At 38.0% G+C, this 18,033-nt stretch overlaps 2 protein-coding genes across 2 annotated transcripts; both read left to right on the top strand.

Moving 5' to 3' along the window:
• Positions 1 to 140: 140 nt before the first annotated feature.
• On the top strand, positions 141 to 7,496 carry eri2 (ERI1 exoribonuclease family member 2). The gene is made up of 9 exons (XM_079680606.1): positions 141 to 279; positions 1,600 to 1,661; positions 1,792 to 1,872; positions 1,960 to 2,087; positions 2,204 to 2,366; positions 2,634 to 2,734; positions 3,061 to 3,142; positions 3,229 to 3,317; positions 4,216 to 7,496. Exons 1-9 carry the CDS (start codon positions 257 to 259, stop codon positions 5,650 to 5,652), a joined length of 2,166 nt encoding a protein of 721 aa, XP_079536732.1. The 5' UTR covers positions 141 to 256; the 3' UTR covers positions 5,653 to 7,496.
• An 843-nt stretch (positions 7,497 to 8,339) lies between these two features.
• On the top strand, positions 8,340 to 14,334 carry thumpd1 (THUMP domain containing 1). The gene is made up of 5 exons (XM_079664236.1): positions 8,340 to 8,835; positions 11,397 to 11,571; positions 11,878 to 11,963; positions 12,863 to 13,025; positions 13,501 to 14,334. Exons 1-5 carry the CDS (start codon positions 8,629 to 8,631, stop codon positions 13,911 to 13,913), a joined length of 1,044 nt encoding a protein of 347 aa, XP_079520362.1. The 5' UTR covers positions 8,340 to 8,628; the 3' UTR covers positions 13,914 to 14,334.
• The last annotated feature ends 3,699 nt before the right edge of the window (positions 14,335 to 18,033 follow it).

The following is an 18,033-nucleotide window of genomic DNA, read 5'->3' as shown; positions in this document are numbered from 1 at the left end:
AACGTTTATTGTTTGTTATGGGATGGTTTATTTTACAGTTTTGTTTTGGTAACCAATGGTAAAAACGGAAATGCTAATCGTTTCTATAAACTCCGCCTTTTTTCTGTGATCGATGTTTTTTTTCTGGAGTTGATTTAAGATACTATCAGACCCTGTTAATCAAACTCGTACTGATGGATGGACATTTGAAAAGAAACAGCGCGACCTTTTCTGCGTGTTTTAAGAATCTTAAACAACGTAAGAAATATCCAACATAATGACTACAAAGAAACTTGCAAAGTAAGTAACTGACTAACCGAGTGCCTTTAACGTTAGCTAAGCAGCTAATGCTAACCTAAACAACACCGAGAAGACAAACAGAGACGTAGCATCTTCTTTGAAGGATATTCTTTATTTACCTCACAGCAGCATTTTGAAAGTCAATCTACACAGAATTACACAATCACTTAAAAATGAATACAAACCATTACATATTCTCAATAAGAAAGACCTATAATTGGATGAGTATCTAAACATTATAAAAATATACAGAATAAATAAACAAAGAATACTCACTAATATACTAATCTACTGATCATATAAACATACAAACGACTACGAATATTAGTAGTAGCTGCTAATAACAGTCATCATCATTAGGTTTAACTAAATACTTCATACGTAAGACGTATTTATTATATATTAATGTTGTATTGAACAAATTGCACATTACACACTTTACAATAAGAAATACCAGGGTTCTTACGGTCATTAAAAACCTGAAAAAGTCATGGGAATTCAAAATGCTAATTCCAGGCCATGGAAATGTAACTAAAGTTGCATCAAATATAATTTATATTTGATCTAATCACCGAAATAGTAATACCATAATGATAATTTTGGTAAGAGATTTTAGTTGCTTTAGTATGTAGAAGCTAGTAAGCCTACTATTTTATTTGTTTTAGATGGGCACAATATATATGCAGACCTTATTGTCCTGTTCCATGTTAAAATTAACTATTTTCAGTGGTACCGCTGAGAAAGAGTATTGTTTTTGGTCATGGAAAATTAGGTAAAGGTCATGGAGAAGTCATTGAAAATAATTTGTGAGAAAGTGTATGAACTCTGAAATACGTTGAAAAGTCATTCTGTTTAAGGAAAGAGAAATAGGCAAAAATGAAGGGAATATTTCCAATGAAGAAAAACACTGTAATTATATATATAAAATATATATTTGCATACATACTACAAGCAACGCTTGTTGAAGATGATTTTTTTTGGTACAAGATTTCATAGTTTTCAAGAACATTTCAAACTACGTGCAGCATAAATAAAGGATTTGTTTACTTCAATCATCAATAACTTGGCAAGGACAATCAATAGATTTTAAAATACACTTTTTGTCTTTTCTTTATATTTTTAGTCGTTGTATAGAATCTGAGTATAACTTGTTCATAAAATAATGCAAAATCTTTGTACGAGATGCCAGTAATATATTTTAAAACTGATTTTAGAGTGCTGATAATGCCAGAAAAGATGGGGCACTGTTTCAGGTTGAGCTGTGCAAAGTACAATATGTTGGTGAATAATTAACAGAGGAATCCCTCTCTGTCTCCACAGAGAACTGGGACTACTGAGGCAGAGGAGTCAGTCAACAAATGGATCCAAAAAATTATTATCAAGTAAGAATGACTGATGTATTGATAATGTGCATACAGAGTTTTAATGTTTGGACTCGATCCTCATGCCAGTACACTTTCCTTCTGCATGACATTTTTACACTTGTGATTTATACGGCTTGTTTCCTTTCAGATCAAATATTTGCATACCTGATTGTGATCGATTTTGAGTCAACTTGCTGGAAAGAGAAAACCAACTACGGCCAGGAAATTAGTGAGTAGCCTTCTATAACACCTTCATGTCATTATTTTCCCTTTATTGCTGATAACCTATATTATATTCTCTCCTCCCGCTATGCAGTTGAGTTCCCTGCTGTCCTGCTCAACACGTCCACAGGGGAGATCGAGTCTGAGTTTCATACTTATGTCCAACCCCAAGAGCGTCCCCTTCTGTCCGAGTTCTGCACTGAGCTGACCGGGATTAAACAGGTTTCTGTGTATAGTCATAAATGCAAAGCCACAAACTCACCAGTGCATTTTTATGGTTCTGTTTTCTTTACTGCATGTAACATCGTATCTGACCGGTTTGTTTCCCTGTGTAACAGATGCAAGTGGAGGCAGGGATCCCCCTCCAGATCTGTCTCTCTCGGTTTAACCGCTGGCTGCAGAAGGTGCAGGTGGAGAAGGGTTTGGTCTTTCCAAACGGACAACAGAAATCTTCTGCACCCTCACCTTCTCAGAAACCGTGTGCTTTCGTCACGTGGTCAGGTAAAAGTCAGTTGCATTGTTCTACAACGAATAAACTGGTCTCTACCTTGTGAGGTTATTTCCTGCATTGGAGACACACTAAGCATCAACTAGACTGCCATTTCTATCTTCAAACATTACAACATTACAAAACTTAGACAAGAACACTGAATACGAAATTGTCTGTGTAGCTTAATTGCATTAGTTTTTCGAAATAAAGAAATATCAATTTGTTTAAAAACAAAAAAAATGTAACTGTAATTTGTTCCCATCTGTGTTGTATATCAGATTGGGATCTCGGAGTTTGTTTGCAGTACGAGTGCAAACGCAAGCAGCTCCATAAACCTGATGTGCTCAACAGCTGGATAGACCTGAGAGGAACCTACAGGGTGAGTGGGAGCTTAATGGCTTTATCTTTACACCACTTTTCTCTTTCATGCTTTCTTATTCTTTTCTTGGTAAATGTACATCTTAAGTTGCCAAGTACTACAGGGTTTAATTTGCTTATTTTGTGTGACAACAGTCAAAAACACAAAGGTGTTCAATTACAAATGTCATGTTACCAGTTACGAACTGTAATAAGAAATAAAAAGTTCTTTAGTGTCCAAATAAACCATGCTAAAACCTTTTACTAAATACCTATATCAGTTATACGAGACATAATCATTTCAGCCCGGCTCACGTTGCGATTAACACATTTTTTCTGTATTTTCAGATGTTTTATGACAAGAAACCCAAAGGCTTGAACGGGGCGCTACAGGATCTGGGGATACAGTTTGCAGGACGAGAACATTCTGGTAAACAAAAAGCAAAAGTTCCGTCATCAAAAGAAATCTACTAAGAAAATAGACTTAATCTAATGCTGTTTTTCTTATTCCCTCAGGTTTGGATGACTCCCGAAACACCGCTTGTCTGGCAGTGAGGATGATGAGGGATGGGTGTGTGATGAAGATCACCCGGAGCCTGGAGAAGGTGAGTGGCCGTCGTCCAGCGATGCATCTCAACTCCTAACGCCCCTATTCTGCCTCCGTGATCAAAAACCTGTTCTGAATGATGACTTAGTTCAAGTCTACGTGGATGAAGCTTGTTTCACATTGGGGTTTTTTATAGTTTGTGAAGTTTTTTGTTTGTTAATAAACTAATTTATAACTGTTGGAATCATAAACATTGATATTCAAGTCCAAACTTGGTCAGCTTAAAGGTCACCTATTATGCAAAATCCACTTGTCCATGTCTCTTCAACACCAACATGTGTCCCCTCTGTGCGAAGAGATTCTGAAAGTTTCAGGAAAAAAGATTCTCTCTCTTTTTGTCCTGATCCATTTCTATAAAAACCTGTCTGAAAATGAGCTGATCAGATTTTGGCCACTTTATGATGTCATAACGATGTTTTGGCTTGTGTAACCATTAGCCAATCAGCAACCAAGGTACCCCCCCCCCCTTATCACCTGAATCTCCTCCTAGAGGTCCTTTGTGTTCTTTGTAACCAAATATCTCTCAAAGGGGCGTGGGGGAGGGGCTCCTTATTTTCATCTAAAGTCACAGACAGAGAATCAGCACTTTGGAAACAGGGCTGAAACAGAGGGGATTATGGGTAATGCTGCAATGATCTGTTTGGTGTTTGGAGCCAAACACTTCAGAGACATGTTTTGTATATATCTGAGACCTATAATATATTGATGAAAAACAGTATAATAGGAGACCCTTAAGTGCTTGATGTTTTATTAAATATGAAGTAATTGTTTCTGATCACACAGGACTATACCGCACAGCACATACTACAGAATTATTTGACTATGTGGTTTCAAGAAAAATCAGGAATAAGGGATACGTTACTGATGATATCTCTTGTCTTATCTTCTGCTTATAGGCGCCATCAATGGTTAAACCCATGTTTGGAAACACAACTGCAGACAGCAAAAAGGAAAAATCGAAAACCGATAAAGAGAAAAACACAGTAAAACCATCATCATCCAAGATTCCTCCTAAATCACGTCAGATAAAATCATGTTCAGAGGACATTACAAAGTATTTAGACACAAAGGAGAACTCTGTTCAAAGCCTGGTCTCACCAAAGACACTGCTGAATGGCACAAATACACCACTAATGGGATGCAGCAGGATGTCAGTTTCAGCAGGGGCTAATACTTCCTCTTTAATTAGGATAAACTGTCCTTCACCCCACAATAACACCACCAGTCTTGTTCTGTGCTCCACTACTCTGGGCTGCCTCTCAAATGTTCCAAACCAGCCCTCTAAAACAAGAGAAGAAGAAGGATATGGGGAAGCATTTTGTGTGGAACCGGAGGACAGGTGTGGTTCATATGATGACGTGGTGTTGGAGGAAGAAAGTGTCAGTATTGGTGAAACTGAGAGAGAATTTGATCATGATTATGTGTCAGATTTTGACAACGGATGTCATTTGTGGGGAAAGCCTGATGCTGCACATTTACCAGGCGGCCATGTCACATTAAGGGACACAATAAGAGAAACACAGAGCATTGTTGACAACTTTAAAATTCATAATATGACCGGTGAATCATCAACAACAACGTCTCTACCTACAAACAAAATCCTATCCCACATTAATTTGTCCAATAACTTACATGAAATTAGGCAGCATTCAACAATCTCGGAGAACAGTACTTTTGCTGTGCCTAGAGCCGTGCCCTCGGACAAATCAAATTACAAAACGGGACTTAAAACCTTTCTACCAGCACAAGAAAACTCATATTCGTTTAACAAAATGACTCAATTATTAAAAACATCCTCTGTAGTCAAGCACAAACCCTTCGTCCCAGAAAAGACCTCCACCCCTTTCACTTCATTCATCAAACCCAGAGCAGTCGTCACACAGCACCCAAAGCCCAAAGAGACTCCAAGATCTTCCTTCCCCATCTACACCGCCGCAACTAAAACCTCTGTTTGTTCCACCGGTGACTCTTTTTCCAAAACTGTCCTCGCCTCTTTGTCCACCAACTCACTCAATCAATCCTCATTTTCTATATCAAAGAGAGTAGGTCAGAGGATCACGTCCCCTCTGTGTGGGTGTGGGCGTCGTGCAAAGCGTCAGCTGGTTTCTAACGGGGGTCCGAACCACGGACGAGGGTTCTTCTGCTGCCCGGTTCGGCGCTCAGGCAACGGAGGGAGGATCCAGAAAGGCTGCGAGTTCTTTAAGTGGGAGTCGGCTGTGAGGAAGAGCAGTTCAGTGGTCGCTCCTGCAGTCGGGTCCTCTGTGTCACTCTGTCAGATCAACTCCTCTCTGAGCCGTCCTCCACCCCTAACCCTGCTGAGAAAGAGCTATTAAAGGTCCCATGTCACGGCCATTTCTACTGATCAGAATTCCATTGTTGAGGTCTACTAGAATAGATTTATATTATGCAATTTTCCAAACTCCCATTGGTTTCTCATACAGCATCTCTGTATAGTATGTGTATTCACTCTGTCCTAAACGGCTTGTTGGAGCCCCCCCCCCTCCCTGTGAGCCCAGTGTGCTCTGATTGGTCGCGACGTTGAGAGGCTCGTTGCTGCGAGGAGCAGACAGGCTTCCGTGTCGACGATACAGGAGAACAAGCGAAACTCATCCTGAGCACACATAAACACTCACAGCCGAAGTAAAAACAATAAGTGTGGCTTGATGTTGAGTAAGAAAAAGGTTTATAACGCTGTGAGAATGGGTCTGCGGTGAGCATTTCTCCGCGATCCCAACTTAGCAACCCAAAAAACGTTCACCCATTTAAACAGTCATTGTAGATACCTTGTTTGTTTTAAACATCATAAATACACAAACAACAATGAATACTTACAGGTTGTGTACCGGAATCTCCCGCTGGTCCAAACAAAGTTGGAACAGCATCGTTCTTCAGTGCCCTACGCTGTACATATCCGGCATGAATCGCTGAAAGGTTTGGGAAGCTTTGTTTCGTGAAAGGCTGGCAGAGGGTGCGGCCTCTGGGTATTGAGGAGTGCAAAATCACAAAGAATGTATCTTTCAGTAACTTTACCCAGGAAGTAAACAATGGAAAATGAGAAATCTCCAAGGAGGCGTTTTGGGGCAGCGTAGACTGTGTTAGAGTTTTACTCGCTACAGGGTGACCAACATGCATAAAAAGCTTCATAACACACAAGGGGACGGGTAATAACCAGAAAAGCATGACATGGGACCTTTAAAGCGAGGGTTGGGAACGTATTTAAGGGGGAACATGGTTGTACTTGTTGAAATACTTTTAGAATCTCAGCAGTTAATCCAATGCTCTGACAAAAAAAGATGTAGCTGTTGCAGGTCTTTAATAACTTAAACCAATACTTTTGTTTAAATTAAGGGATGGCCAAACTGTCTACCTGCAAGTTATCTGCTAGTTTGACAGCTGTGAGTACTAACAACACCAATTTGTTGTTTTACGTTCCTTGTGGTGTGTTGACGTTTATAATTATAGTTTGGGAAGGGGATTTGGAGGGAGGCTCGTTAGATTTAGTTTATTTTAGATTATTAGAAAAGAGTTTGAACCCTGAGTTGGATTTTTTGTTTGCAACCTGTCCCTTACGCTTGCTGGCATTATCAATTGTTCTAAGCCCAAGCACAAGCTTTAACTTGTTGGAGAAAAATAAGCTAAGAAGGAGTGTTTTACCTCCGTAATAGAGATGTGGGTGTTTTTATATCCCCACAAAGACAAACATCGTGTTTCATCAAATGTGTTTTTATGTTTTGTTTGAAAAAAAAGATCTAAATAGATGCTTATGAAAACAGAGAACTCTTTTTATGAACTACCTTTAGCAGAACAAATCAAAGTTGTCATTTAATTAACTCAAACCATTTTCTATAAAATGTATTATTGTTTGTTTGGACAATTAATTTCAAGTCTGCTTAATTGATTTCTGAATTTCACATCATTGTAAAGTAAACACTTTTTAATGTCCGTTAAATGTTGTTATACCTTTAAAGGATATTAGATTTAATTTGCACTAATGAACATTTCATTTACCTCAGGAAATGTGTTGAAATGATTGTATTTTTTACATTTTGACCACTGATGAACTCTGATAATGAACTCCTTTTGCCATTTCTTATAGGAGTAATTACATACTTTTTTTTAAATGTGGTGATCAAAGTTTTTGTTGAATAAAATGAAGAGGCGACTGTTTTAATCATGATTTTGTATCATAATTTTCATTTTTTCTGGACAGTTATAAGGGGTCTTCTAATGTTTAAAACTAGCAGAACTATGGTAAAGTATCCTATTAAAAGTCCTGCATACAAAATCTCATTTCAGCAATATTAACGCACACCTTTGTGACCCTCCTAATACTCTGAACCTGTGCACAATTATATATCCTTTAAAACTGAAAAGCCCTCTACTTTAATCAGATATACATATTTTCACAGGTTTTAGACCTCTTTTTATTGCCCTTACTTTTTTGTATATTTAAATGCACCATGCACATTTCTTTACTGATATTTTAAAGGACTTGTTTCACCATTTTCATTTCTCTTTCTTACTGTTTTCAAGATTCAAAAGTTGTATCAGAAGCACAATAGCTGTAGCGTAGTTGTTGGGAATTAACATCTTAAGTCCCAGGTCCCTCCAACAATACTGAAACAAAAAAGAAAGTAAAATAGAGCAATATAAAATAACACAAGTTATATAATAATATGTACAACATCTAAAGATAAAAACGTTGTAGCTTGTATTTATGCAACAACACATTTCAAATTCATATGGATAAACACATACATACTTTCTTTTTTTAATAATGTAGGCCTTTGTCAGTTTATATTTTTAAATGTTCTTATATGCTAGTTTGTATCTTATATGTTGGTTTGTAATGATTAAGGTGTGGAAAGCTTCACGTAAGAATGTCATTGTACAATACAACTGCCTGTTATACTTTATGTGTGTTTTTAACATATCTTGAATTTGGAATCCACTTCTGGTTTCCAGTAGCCGTTAATGCTCAAAACCAAAGGCGAACACCGTTTCGCGAATCATTGAAGACTTTTGTCCCTCCTCCCACGCTGTACAGGGCAACCGAAAAACGTGCTATGTTGTGACATGGTTCTGACTGAAACTGAATGAAACATCGGTTCTCTGAAACAGCTTCACTTCATTTGAACGCACATTAAGGCGCACACAGACGGTATAATTTCTCTAAAGTACACATGGCTTTTACTTTGTAGTCGCTATAGCTTTAAAACTCCTTACAGCCCTACTTTTTTTACTCGGCGGTGTGACCTAAAACAGCACAGAAGCGCTGCTTGTGGAGTGGTGAAAACCTCTCTGCTAACATGTCTGCCGCCGTGTCCAACGACAAAAAGCGGGGGAAGAAGCGGTACGGAGGGGGTCACGGCAACAAGAGATGGAAAGGCTCCCGGGAGCTGGAGGTGGGCATGCAGGGGATCCTCATCACATGCAACATGAACGAGAGGAAGTGCACGGCGGAGGCCTTCAACCTGCTCAATGAGTACGCAGACCAGCTGTATGGGCCCGAGAAGGTGAGAAACACTTCAGTTTTACATGTTAAAATATCTCTTATCTTGGAGTGTGTTTCAAGATAGTCGTGTGCAAAATGGAGCATGTGAACTGCATGTACTTTGGAGACAGAGTGAAGGCTAAATTCAAATTTTTAAACCTTAATAATTGAATGTTTAGTGGCTTCTCAACTTGTTTTCATTTAGCACATTTCCTACATACCCAAAGTGCTTTGCTATAACAACATTAATAAAATAAGACAAGGCAAGTTTTTTTATATAGCACCTTTCAACACAAATTGAAATAAAAACATTCACTTAAATGTGCAAGAGGAAAAAAGTCAATACAATAAACTAAACGGCAGGGATAAAACAGAGTATAAAAGCAATGATTATAAAACTAAGGATTAAACATAACTCCATATTTAAAGTATTTGATTCCCTTTCGAAATACTATAATAACTATAATATTACATGTTTAATTGTACTTGTCCAGGGCCCTGTTTCACTGTTATTCTTGTGCAAAATGGAGCATGTGAACTGCATCTACTGTGGAGATACATTTGGATATTTGACCCTTAATAATTTAATATTTAGTTGCTGCACACATTTACACAAGTACTTCAAATATGCAGACCGAAGTGCTTCACAAAAGCTATGATTAAAACTTTTAAAACTAGGGTGTTAACCTTATTCCATATTAACAGCAAGCCACATTAATTTTTTTTATAGTTCCTCAATTCCCTTTTTAAAAAAAATACAATGAGTTCAGATTTTAGGAGATTAAAAACAGAAGGCATCTACACTTACGATCTTACTTTTATGGTGGCTTACATATATGAACATTTAAATAATGTGTTGAACCTTAGGGACCTGTCTGGAACATGAATGGAAAGGAAATCAAACATTTAGAGAGGAGCAATGTCATTTATAACATAAAAATAAGTCAAACATGTTGCTTTACTGGCGGACCTTCCTTAGCCAGTGCTTTAAAATAGTATTGTCCATAGACTTAAATTAAACTGTTCCAGGCAGTATCTTCAAAACCACTACTTGTTTCTTAATTTTTGTTGGTAAAAAAATTATATTTGGGATAACAGTAATCAGTAAATATAGTTTGGATGGACAATGACAAAAGTGTTGTTAACATTTAGTTAATTCAACCTTATTACATTTGAGGAATTTATTGTTTTATATTGTTATAAATGTTATATATGTGGTGTTTGGAGTGTTGATTGAACAAAAAAGTCATTAGCAAGGGACATTTTTTGTACTTAAATGATATTAAGTACAAAACCCCTGACCCAGGGGTCTGCAACCTCATTTTGCCCCATTTTCACCCCAAAAAAATTGTCTGGAGCCGCAAAACATATTTGATAGCTTGATTGCTTATAAAGTTGTATTTATTGTTATATCATAGACAAAAACTACAGGTTTTTTTGCATTTATTATTTATTACATTATATAAAACTGTTAAAGGTGAGGTAGGTAAGTTTGAGAAACCGGCTCGAGATACACTTTTTGTTATATTCCATGGAATGCTCTGAACATTCCGATAGCAATGAATATCTGAAGTGCTTTGACAAAAAATCCATCAAAAAATGTCATCTCTGGAAGCCGTAGTGTTGTAAAAAGCACGACCAATCATCTGAGCCGGCCCGGCTAAAGTAACTGGATGGCCTACCTGCCTGTCAGCCTTCCATCTGTGCACAAACCTATCTCGTGCCCTCATTGGTCATGTGTGCGTTCGTGTGTGTTGGAGGAGGGGCTCTGTAAGGAAGTGGCAGATTTTTTCTGGTTGTGTATTTTCAAATTCTAGCGCACTCAAGCTGGTTTCTCCAAAATTACCTACCCCACCTTTAACCTCTAATAAGAAACAAAGAACTCCTATAAAGAGAATAAAAAATAAAAAATACACGGGCCTACTTAAAATAAATGTAAACACAGCACTTGGAGAGTCCTTTGCACATTTGAAGGGAAAGAAAATACAATTTAAAATTGACCCACTAAAAAGAGTTAACTGATTGAATTATGACTGAAGATCGTCAGCTGTCTTCCTCTCCCTTGTTGTTCCTCGATACGTAAAGGCTGCAGCACCTTTGACAACTTCTCTCTACATATCAAACATACCGGTAAACCAGCATCGTCTGCTGTGAAAGCAGATAACTCTGTCCACGCAGAATTAAATCCTGTGTTCCTCCGATACCTTTCTTTGATGTATCCATAGTTCGCTCATCGAGCCGGGGGTCAGGTTACTCACCTGCAAGAAAAGGCGCTGGCGCGGGACCCTAGCAGGACATGACGCATCTTTTAGTTGACCTAATTAAAATCGTTTTGTTTTTTATTTATGTGTCACAGTATCACCTCAAAATACAAGATACGAAACATTTTCAACCGTGCAACAAAATGTAAATAGTCCTACAAATACTTTTATTTTATTTCCTTCTTATTTGTGTCTAAGCTCAAGGGAGCCAGAGCAGAGGGCTTCAAGAGCTGCAGGTTGCCGGCCCCTGCCCTAACCCTAAGTAATAGTGGAGTTGCAGTAGAAGTGTAGTATACTGAAAATGCCTCTTCCATGACCACAGTTGCAGGAGAACAACGGGAGCAGCAGTGACGGGGAGGCCGAGGAAGAAGATGTGGACGTAGCGCTGAAGAAGGAGGTGGCACAGCTCAAAGCTTCTGGAGCCAAACGGGAGAGACGCTTCATGGCTTTGGACAGCGGGGCTAACAACGTCATCTTCATAAAAACTCAAAATATAGGTAGCCCCTTTTATTGAATTCATCTTTTTTTGTATTAATTGGTATTTTATTATTGAACTAAAACATGTACATCACAGACACATACAATACATGCATACACACACCCTCAACTTGCACCAGTATTAAAAGCATAGGCCTACAAATAAAATAAATAAATCATTTCACAGTTCCTTTCAGAGGCAGTCCACATTCCCATCCCTCATAGTGTGCATGTACGGCTCCCAGAGCTGAACCAAGTCATTGAATTAATCATTGATGTGATTTTAAACTTGAATATTACTCGTTTTTTTTCTTTCTCTCTCCTAGAAGCTGACAAGTTGGTTCACCTCGTCCTGTCTGATCTCCACACCACCAAAAAGCACAAGTCACGTGTGATCCTGAGGATGCTGCCAGTGAGAAGCTGACATTGTTTTTAATATAATATATCTGATAACAGAAGATTGTGACCTCTCAAACCACGTTTATTTGGTTTGTTTGTTAATTGCGAATGAGATTTTTTGAAATGATCAATCTTTTTTTGGTCAGTTTATAAAACAATATAGCTTTTTGTCATATTTACTGAACCTATATCCTCAGTTCTTCCTAATTACATTTGCAAGATTCAAGTGACCCAGAAGGAAAACAGCAATCAGAGCGAGATGTCTTTTAATACAGTGTTCATTGATTACGGCTCATCCACTGCCAGACTAGGCAGCGCTGATCATTTATGAATTCATATTCTGTAACTGTGCTTCTTATTTCTCACCCGAAATGTCTTCAGAAACAGATTTCTGAATCATTTTGGTTGAGAAAAAGTGTTCCAATGCTTTAGTTTGTCATGCACATTGATCTTACAGCTAACCCGTACACTAAAGTATGTTTCTGAAAACATTCAAGGCAAAGAACGGAATTATAGTAACACAAGCTTAATTCATTTTTGATTATCGCTACGTATTCAGAGTTCACTACCTTAGAGACTCATGGGCTCTGTTGTGTTGGTTTCCTTAGGGTGTGTTTTAATCTGGATAATGTTAAGAGTAGTCTATTGAACTCTCAGGACACATTGACAGTTATTGTAAATGTGATTTAAAAAAAGAGATTAAAAATACTAGGCTTTTGTGTCATATGCACAATAGCTAAAGTGTAGTTTTTGGTGATTCAAATCTTAAGTTCCTCGCTCCTCCAACAATGCAGCATATAATAAATAAGGATGTCAAATAGTGCAAGTGATGCAATGAAAATGCAGAAAGAATTAAGCTTACGGTATATGCTGTTGTACGCAATTTCTTTACCTTGCTTTGGTCTCTTCCAGGTAACGGGGACATGCAAAGCGTTCCAGGAGGACATGGTGAGATACCTGGCAACTTTCCTGGAGCCTTGGTTCAAAGCCCCGAACTGCGGCACGTACCAGATCGCCTTCAAGGCCCGCAACAGCAGCCACAACAAGAGGGACGAGATCATCAAAACCATTGCAGGTAGGTTTGAAATCCAGCTAACAGGCCCTGTAGGGTGGTCCTTAATGCCATGTACATTTTCCAATTCATTTATTTTAAGCTCCAACCGCCGGAATTCATTATGATAGTCAAGAAAACTCTTCCGGTGAATTTTATTCAAATTCCAACAACATTTATCCCTCCCTCATCAACCTTGAAGTTTAGCCTCACATAGGGTGGTCCTTATAATTGAAAGTCAAAAAGTCTAAGCTCCAACCCCCACAATTAATTATATTAGTCAAGAAGACTCTCCTGGTGAATTGTTTCCCTCAATCTGATAACATGTACCCCTTTCTCATCAAGTTTTCTTTACTAATAGAATGAATTCTGGGGATTGGAGCTTAGACTTTCAATTTTAGGGACCACCCTAATGCCCTGTTGTAATGTCAATTATTTTTTTTTTACTCTTTTTGGTTGTCATTGAATAAAATGGGCACTTGTTTTTTTACTGTTCCAGGCATGGTGGGGAAGCTGAACCCAAAGAACAAAGTTGATTTGACTAACCCAGAACTGACGATCGTGGTGGAGGTCATCAAAGCGGTGTGTTGCCTCAGTGTGGTAAAAGACTATTCACTGTACAGGAAGTACAATGTCCAGGAAGTAGTTAAAGAGGACACACCAAAGCCTGATGCAGAAACGGAAACAAATACACCTGGGGAGAAGGACAAAAAGGATGAGAAGGAGACGAACAAGGAGGAGAAAAAGGATGAGAAGGAGACGAACAAGGAGGATGAAAAGGAGACGAACAAGGAGGAGAAAAAGGATGAAAAGGAGACGAACAAGGATGAAGGGGAGAAGAAGAAAGGTGAAGAAGACAATGACAACAATGTGCCACATGACAAGAAGGAGGATGAAGGTGACGGGGAGTAAAGGATCTCATATTCAGAGAAGAGTTTTGTCATTTCTAAAAAGAAACCATCATCTTACGTTGCATATTGTAGTGCTTTTGTTTTTTTTGTAATGACTGAAACGACTCAACAAGAGAAGTACAGAATCCTGACGTAATTACATTTTTTAAAATATTTGTAAAAAGATATCTGATACGTTAGTACCAACTTTATTGAGATGTCGATTTTTTAATTGAACTGTACATGTCACCATTCTGCAGCGTTGCTGCCATCAACTTACAGTTTTTAATGCTGAATTCAATTTTTAAGTTATGGTTTTTGACATTTTACTCAAAGAATAAAGGGTTTTGTTCAGGTTAACTAGTCTCACATCTAGTAACTGAGTTTTTTGTTGCTGTTGTTTCCCAAAGCAGTCCCTGAATTAAAGTTACATGTGTGTTCTACTGTTTTGGTCGCATATCCTTCATTTATCGGACATTTTGCTTCAGTGTTTGACATAACAGGGAAGTAAACGAGTAGAAAATAGCGTGAAAACGACACAAGCATATTAAAACAAGTGCTCTGCTATTAAACTCCTGCAGCATTTATGTGGTCTTGCTTTTCCCATCATGTAGTCAGATGTCCTGTTTGACATTTTGTTATTCACCACTATCATAGAACTGGCATTTCTTCTCCCTTCCACAAGATGGAGTAACTGTCTCATTTTGTACCAGGACATTAACCACTGCAATCTGCATTGGTCTCTCGGGTGAGTTTTTTGAGTGATATCACAATTTTCAATATTTTATTGTTCAACAAATGTTTTTGAAGATAATAAATATCCACAACAGACTCAAAAAGTATTAAATGGTGATGCGCTAAGAGTGAAAAGTGACAGCAGAGTTGACCTCACGGAGCTGCATGCTAACATGGCTATATACACAAGTAATTTCACCATTTAAATTGAGCCAGTCATCACATAATATTTAGCCGTAAGGACAACTGGGGATGATGGGAATGTCTTTAGTTTTTATGGTCAATAACCAAAATATTAAACAAGTTAAATTATGATACTTGGTGAAAAGTAATCTCCATAATTCTGAGGAACAAGGATGTCTATACCAAATGACATTGCAATCCATTCAGTAGTTGTTGAAATCCGCCTCATAGGGGCGATAGAGCAAAAGGCAGGATCACTATAGTGAGTCTGTAGGTTTATCATCTGGGGACCAATAAAGTCTAAAATAATTCATGGCAATTTAATAGTTAATGGGTCTTTTTTAACAGCTCCTTGCTGTTAATGATCATATATTAACGGCTGTCTGGGTTTGGTTTATTTCCGTGTTTGGTGTAGCCTACTATTGCTTATTGCGACTTCTGCACGAGTAACATCTATTCAGTTTTACAGGAGCCAAATTGTGTGCTTATATTTTTGTAGAATTATCTCAAATATCTTCCGCATCCACTGAGCCGTTCTGTTTTCTTTGGAAGAAATTACCTGGAGGATTAGGCCTTTTTGGTAGATTCGTAGGCTAAGTAGACACATGCAAACAGAATATCTTATAAGAATAAACATGTTCTCTAAAGCAGAAATGTTGCAGTATATAAAGACGTCCACAGTTCTTCCTCTCTGTCACGCACACACACATGCATTAACTGCATTGTGAATTCCTCTCGTCTCATTACTCCGTGTTGCTGTGACCCGTCCGTCGTTATCTGCACCACATTCAGCTAAAACTCACAAATTGCATTCTCCCTGCTCTCAGGTGCCCCAATCAGTGTGACCTGTGACGAGTTTATAGCTGCAACACAGGGGGGAAACACTGTTTCCTGCCTGTGTGTTATTAGTGAAATGCCAATTAGACTGAGTGACTAGCCCACATAATTACTAACGCACAGTGATGCCTCATAATGATTCGTCTTTGGCGGTATCTCTGCTATAGGGGAAAATCATGGTTGAGAATTGTGTACAGATGCCAAGGCAATTATATTGTTGTATTAAACAAATTCACGTTATTTCAATATTATGTTGAATTAAAAGAAGCATGATACAAAGAGTAAAAGTTTAAAATAGTAAACAACATATTCAAAAATCAAGAGAATATTTATTATTATTATTATTTCTTGCTGCTTAATAATTTGAGAGGCGGCATCTTAATAGTATCTTTGCTGCAATTTAAACAGATAATAATAAAAATAAAAGTGTGCAGATGCCAAAGCAATTACATGATTGTATTATAATAACTGCCCTATGAAGCTTTTTGGGTTATCGCTTTACCTTGTATAGGTTCTCCCCCCCCCCTTCCTGAAACAACTCCATTGTTTACTTCCGTAACAAAGTGACATCAGTATGCAACACTAGCGCTTCTATTGGCTATTTCTACAAGACATTGTACGTGAAAGGTCAAGGGGCGGGACATTTCTAAGCGGTTGACCAATCACAACAGAGCCGGCCAGCTAACCAATCAGAGCAGACTGGGCTCTGGTTTCAGACAGAGGGTGAAAAAAGGTGCTGCAGCACAGGCAGGATAAGAAAATAAAGAGCTTTTTGAAGATTAAAGCATGGAGACATGTCACAGTAGAGACTCTAATTACTGATATGGACCTGAAAATGAGCAGAAAAGGGCCCTTTTAATCATTTTAAAGTGGCGACATCTTTGCTGTAATGTCAAAACTATAGGTAGAGAACATACAAATAAAAGCAACATTGTGTACAGATGCCAAGGCAATTTTATTGTTATATTAAAACATATGCAGGTTATTGAAATGTTTCATTGACTTCCAAAAATAAAATGCAGAATCTAAAAGTTTCTAATGGTAAACAAAATCAAGATAATAGTTACAGGACTAACTGCTGCCTTTTGTCAACATGAAAAAATTGCCTCTAATGTTTTAATTGACCCCGAGGCCATTTCTAATTAAACCTCCACTGGCTCTAAAGCCCACTGCTTCCAGCCAAACAGTAGCACACACACGTACACCCAGGATTGTCTGCTCATTCAGGTTTAAATGTCACAGGACTGTGAAACAATTGCATCCACAGGCGCATGTGCACACGTCCCGGGGGTCAGGATTAGCATCCACTGGTGTGGCTCCATATCTGACCTTTATGAGTGGCTAAGTAGTACTCTCTAGGGTCTCATTTGTCTCACTTTACCCCAACAATGCCCTCAACCCCCTCATGACTGTAGCCTTCCTCTCTCTCAGAGCAGAATAAATGTGCCGAGGCTCAAATTGTTAAGCTTCAGGGATTTTTAAGGACTCCCGGTCTAGTTTTAGGTACTTGTGGGTAAATGAACCATGAAAGTGGCTGAACATTTGGTGAACGGATAGTATGATAACATTTTCGAAATCGAAAAATCCTATATATAATAATAGGAGTTTATCTTTGAAAGAAAGATAATTATTTGCCTTAATAAGCACTGTGCAGGTGTGGTTTAATACATTTGATTGACAACATAAGCTTACAATCCTTCATCACATTTTTGATTCGTGGGTTGCAAAAATGTAGTTTGGTGCAAGTACATGACGTCACCTTTTCTAACAAAGCCTCACCCTCTGCAATCCACTGAACAGACAACACACTGAAAACTGTAATGTGAAAATAACTAAAACTAGAGATGCATAAAATAGATATTTCCCAGCCAATACCGATAACCAAAAGTTCCCTAACTGTTAAGGCCGATACTGGAAATATAGCTAATTAATTTACATTTTTGGTTTTCAAAAATAAGTTTATAACCTGTAGTACTTCAACCCCTGAGGGTACGAGAGGCTGAGATTTATTGAAGTAACATGTATGATATATTATTACTCCTCTAATTATCTAAAGACTTGTCTTCCTCTGAAACTGTAGAAAACATTGTTTCCCCATTACGCCTGTTCTTCTTCTCTGTATTAATTTGGTTTTTTTGCTTTGTATCACCAGAAGATGATTTATTATAGCTATCTATCTATAGCTATTTCCTTCTCTGAACAATATATCATAATATACATTTCCCATTAAATGCTGAATATTGGGTACCTATACTGGCATCAGTATGCAACACGAACATCGTTGTGGAGCTCATCAAAGCGGTGTGTTGACCTCCGCTTTAACATTATAATTAGGTTATTAATTAGGTTGCAAACACTTCATTAATCATTAAAGGCCCCATGTCATG

Source organism: Notothenia rossii (genome assembly GCF_949606895.1).
Source record: "Notothenia rossii genome assembly, chromosome: 1".
NCBI lineage: Eukaryota > Metazoa > Chordata > Actinopteri > Perciformes > Nototheniidae > Notothenia > Notothenia rossii.
Note: the sequence above shows the minus strand (reverse complement) of the source record. Positions and strands in the feature narration are given on the sequence as shown.

Excerpts from the sequence above, each read along its gene's own strand:
- eri2 (XM_079680606.1), top strand. The coding sequence starts at position 257 with ATGACTACAAAGAAACTTGCAAA. Across the intron at positions 1,873-1,959 it reads CAACTACGGCCAGGAAATTA|TTGAGTTCCCTGCTGTCCTG; the intron begins GTGAGTAGCCTT and ends CCCGCTATGCAG. Across the intron at positions 3,143-3,228 it reads TGCAGGACGAGAACATTCTG|GTTTGGATGACTCCCGAAAC; the intron begins GTAAACAAAAAG and ends TTATTCCCTCAG.
- thumpd1 (XM_079664236.1), top strand. The coding sequence starts at position 8,629 with ATGTCTGCCGCCGTGTCCAACGACAAAAAGCGGGGGAAGAAGCGGTAC. Across the intron at positions 11,572-11,877 it reads CATAAAAACTCAAAATATAG|AAGCTGACAAGTTGGTTCAC; the intron begins GTAGCCCCTTTT and ends TCTCTCTCCTAG. Across the intron at positions 11,964-12,862 it reads TGATCCTGAGGATGCTGCCA|GTAACGGGGACATGCAAAGC; the intron begins GTGAGAAGCTGA and ends GGTCTCTTCCAG.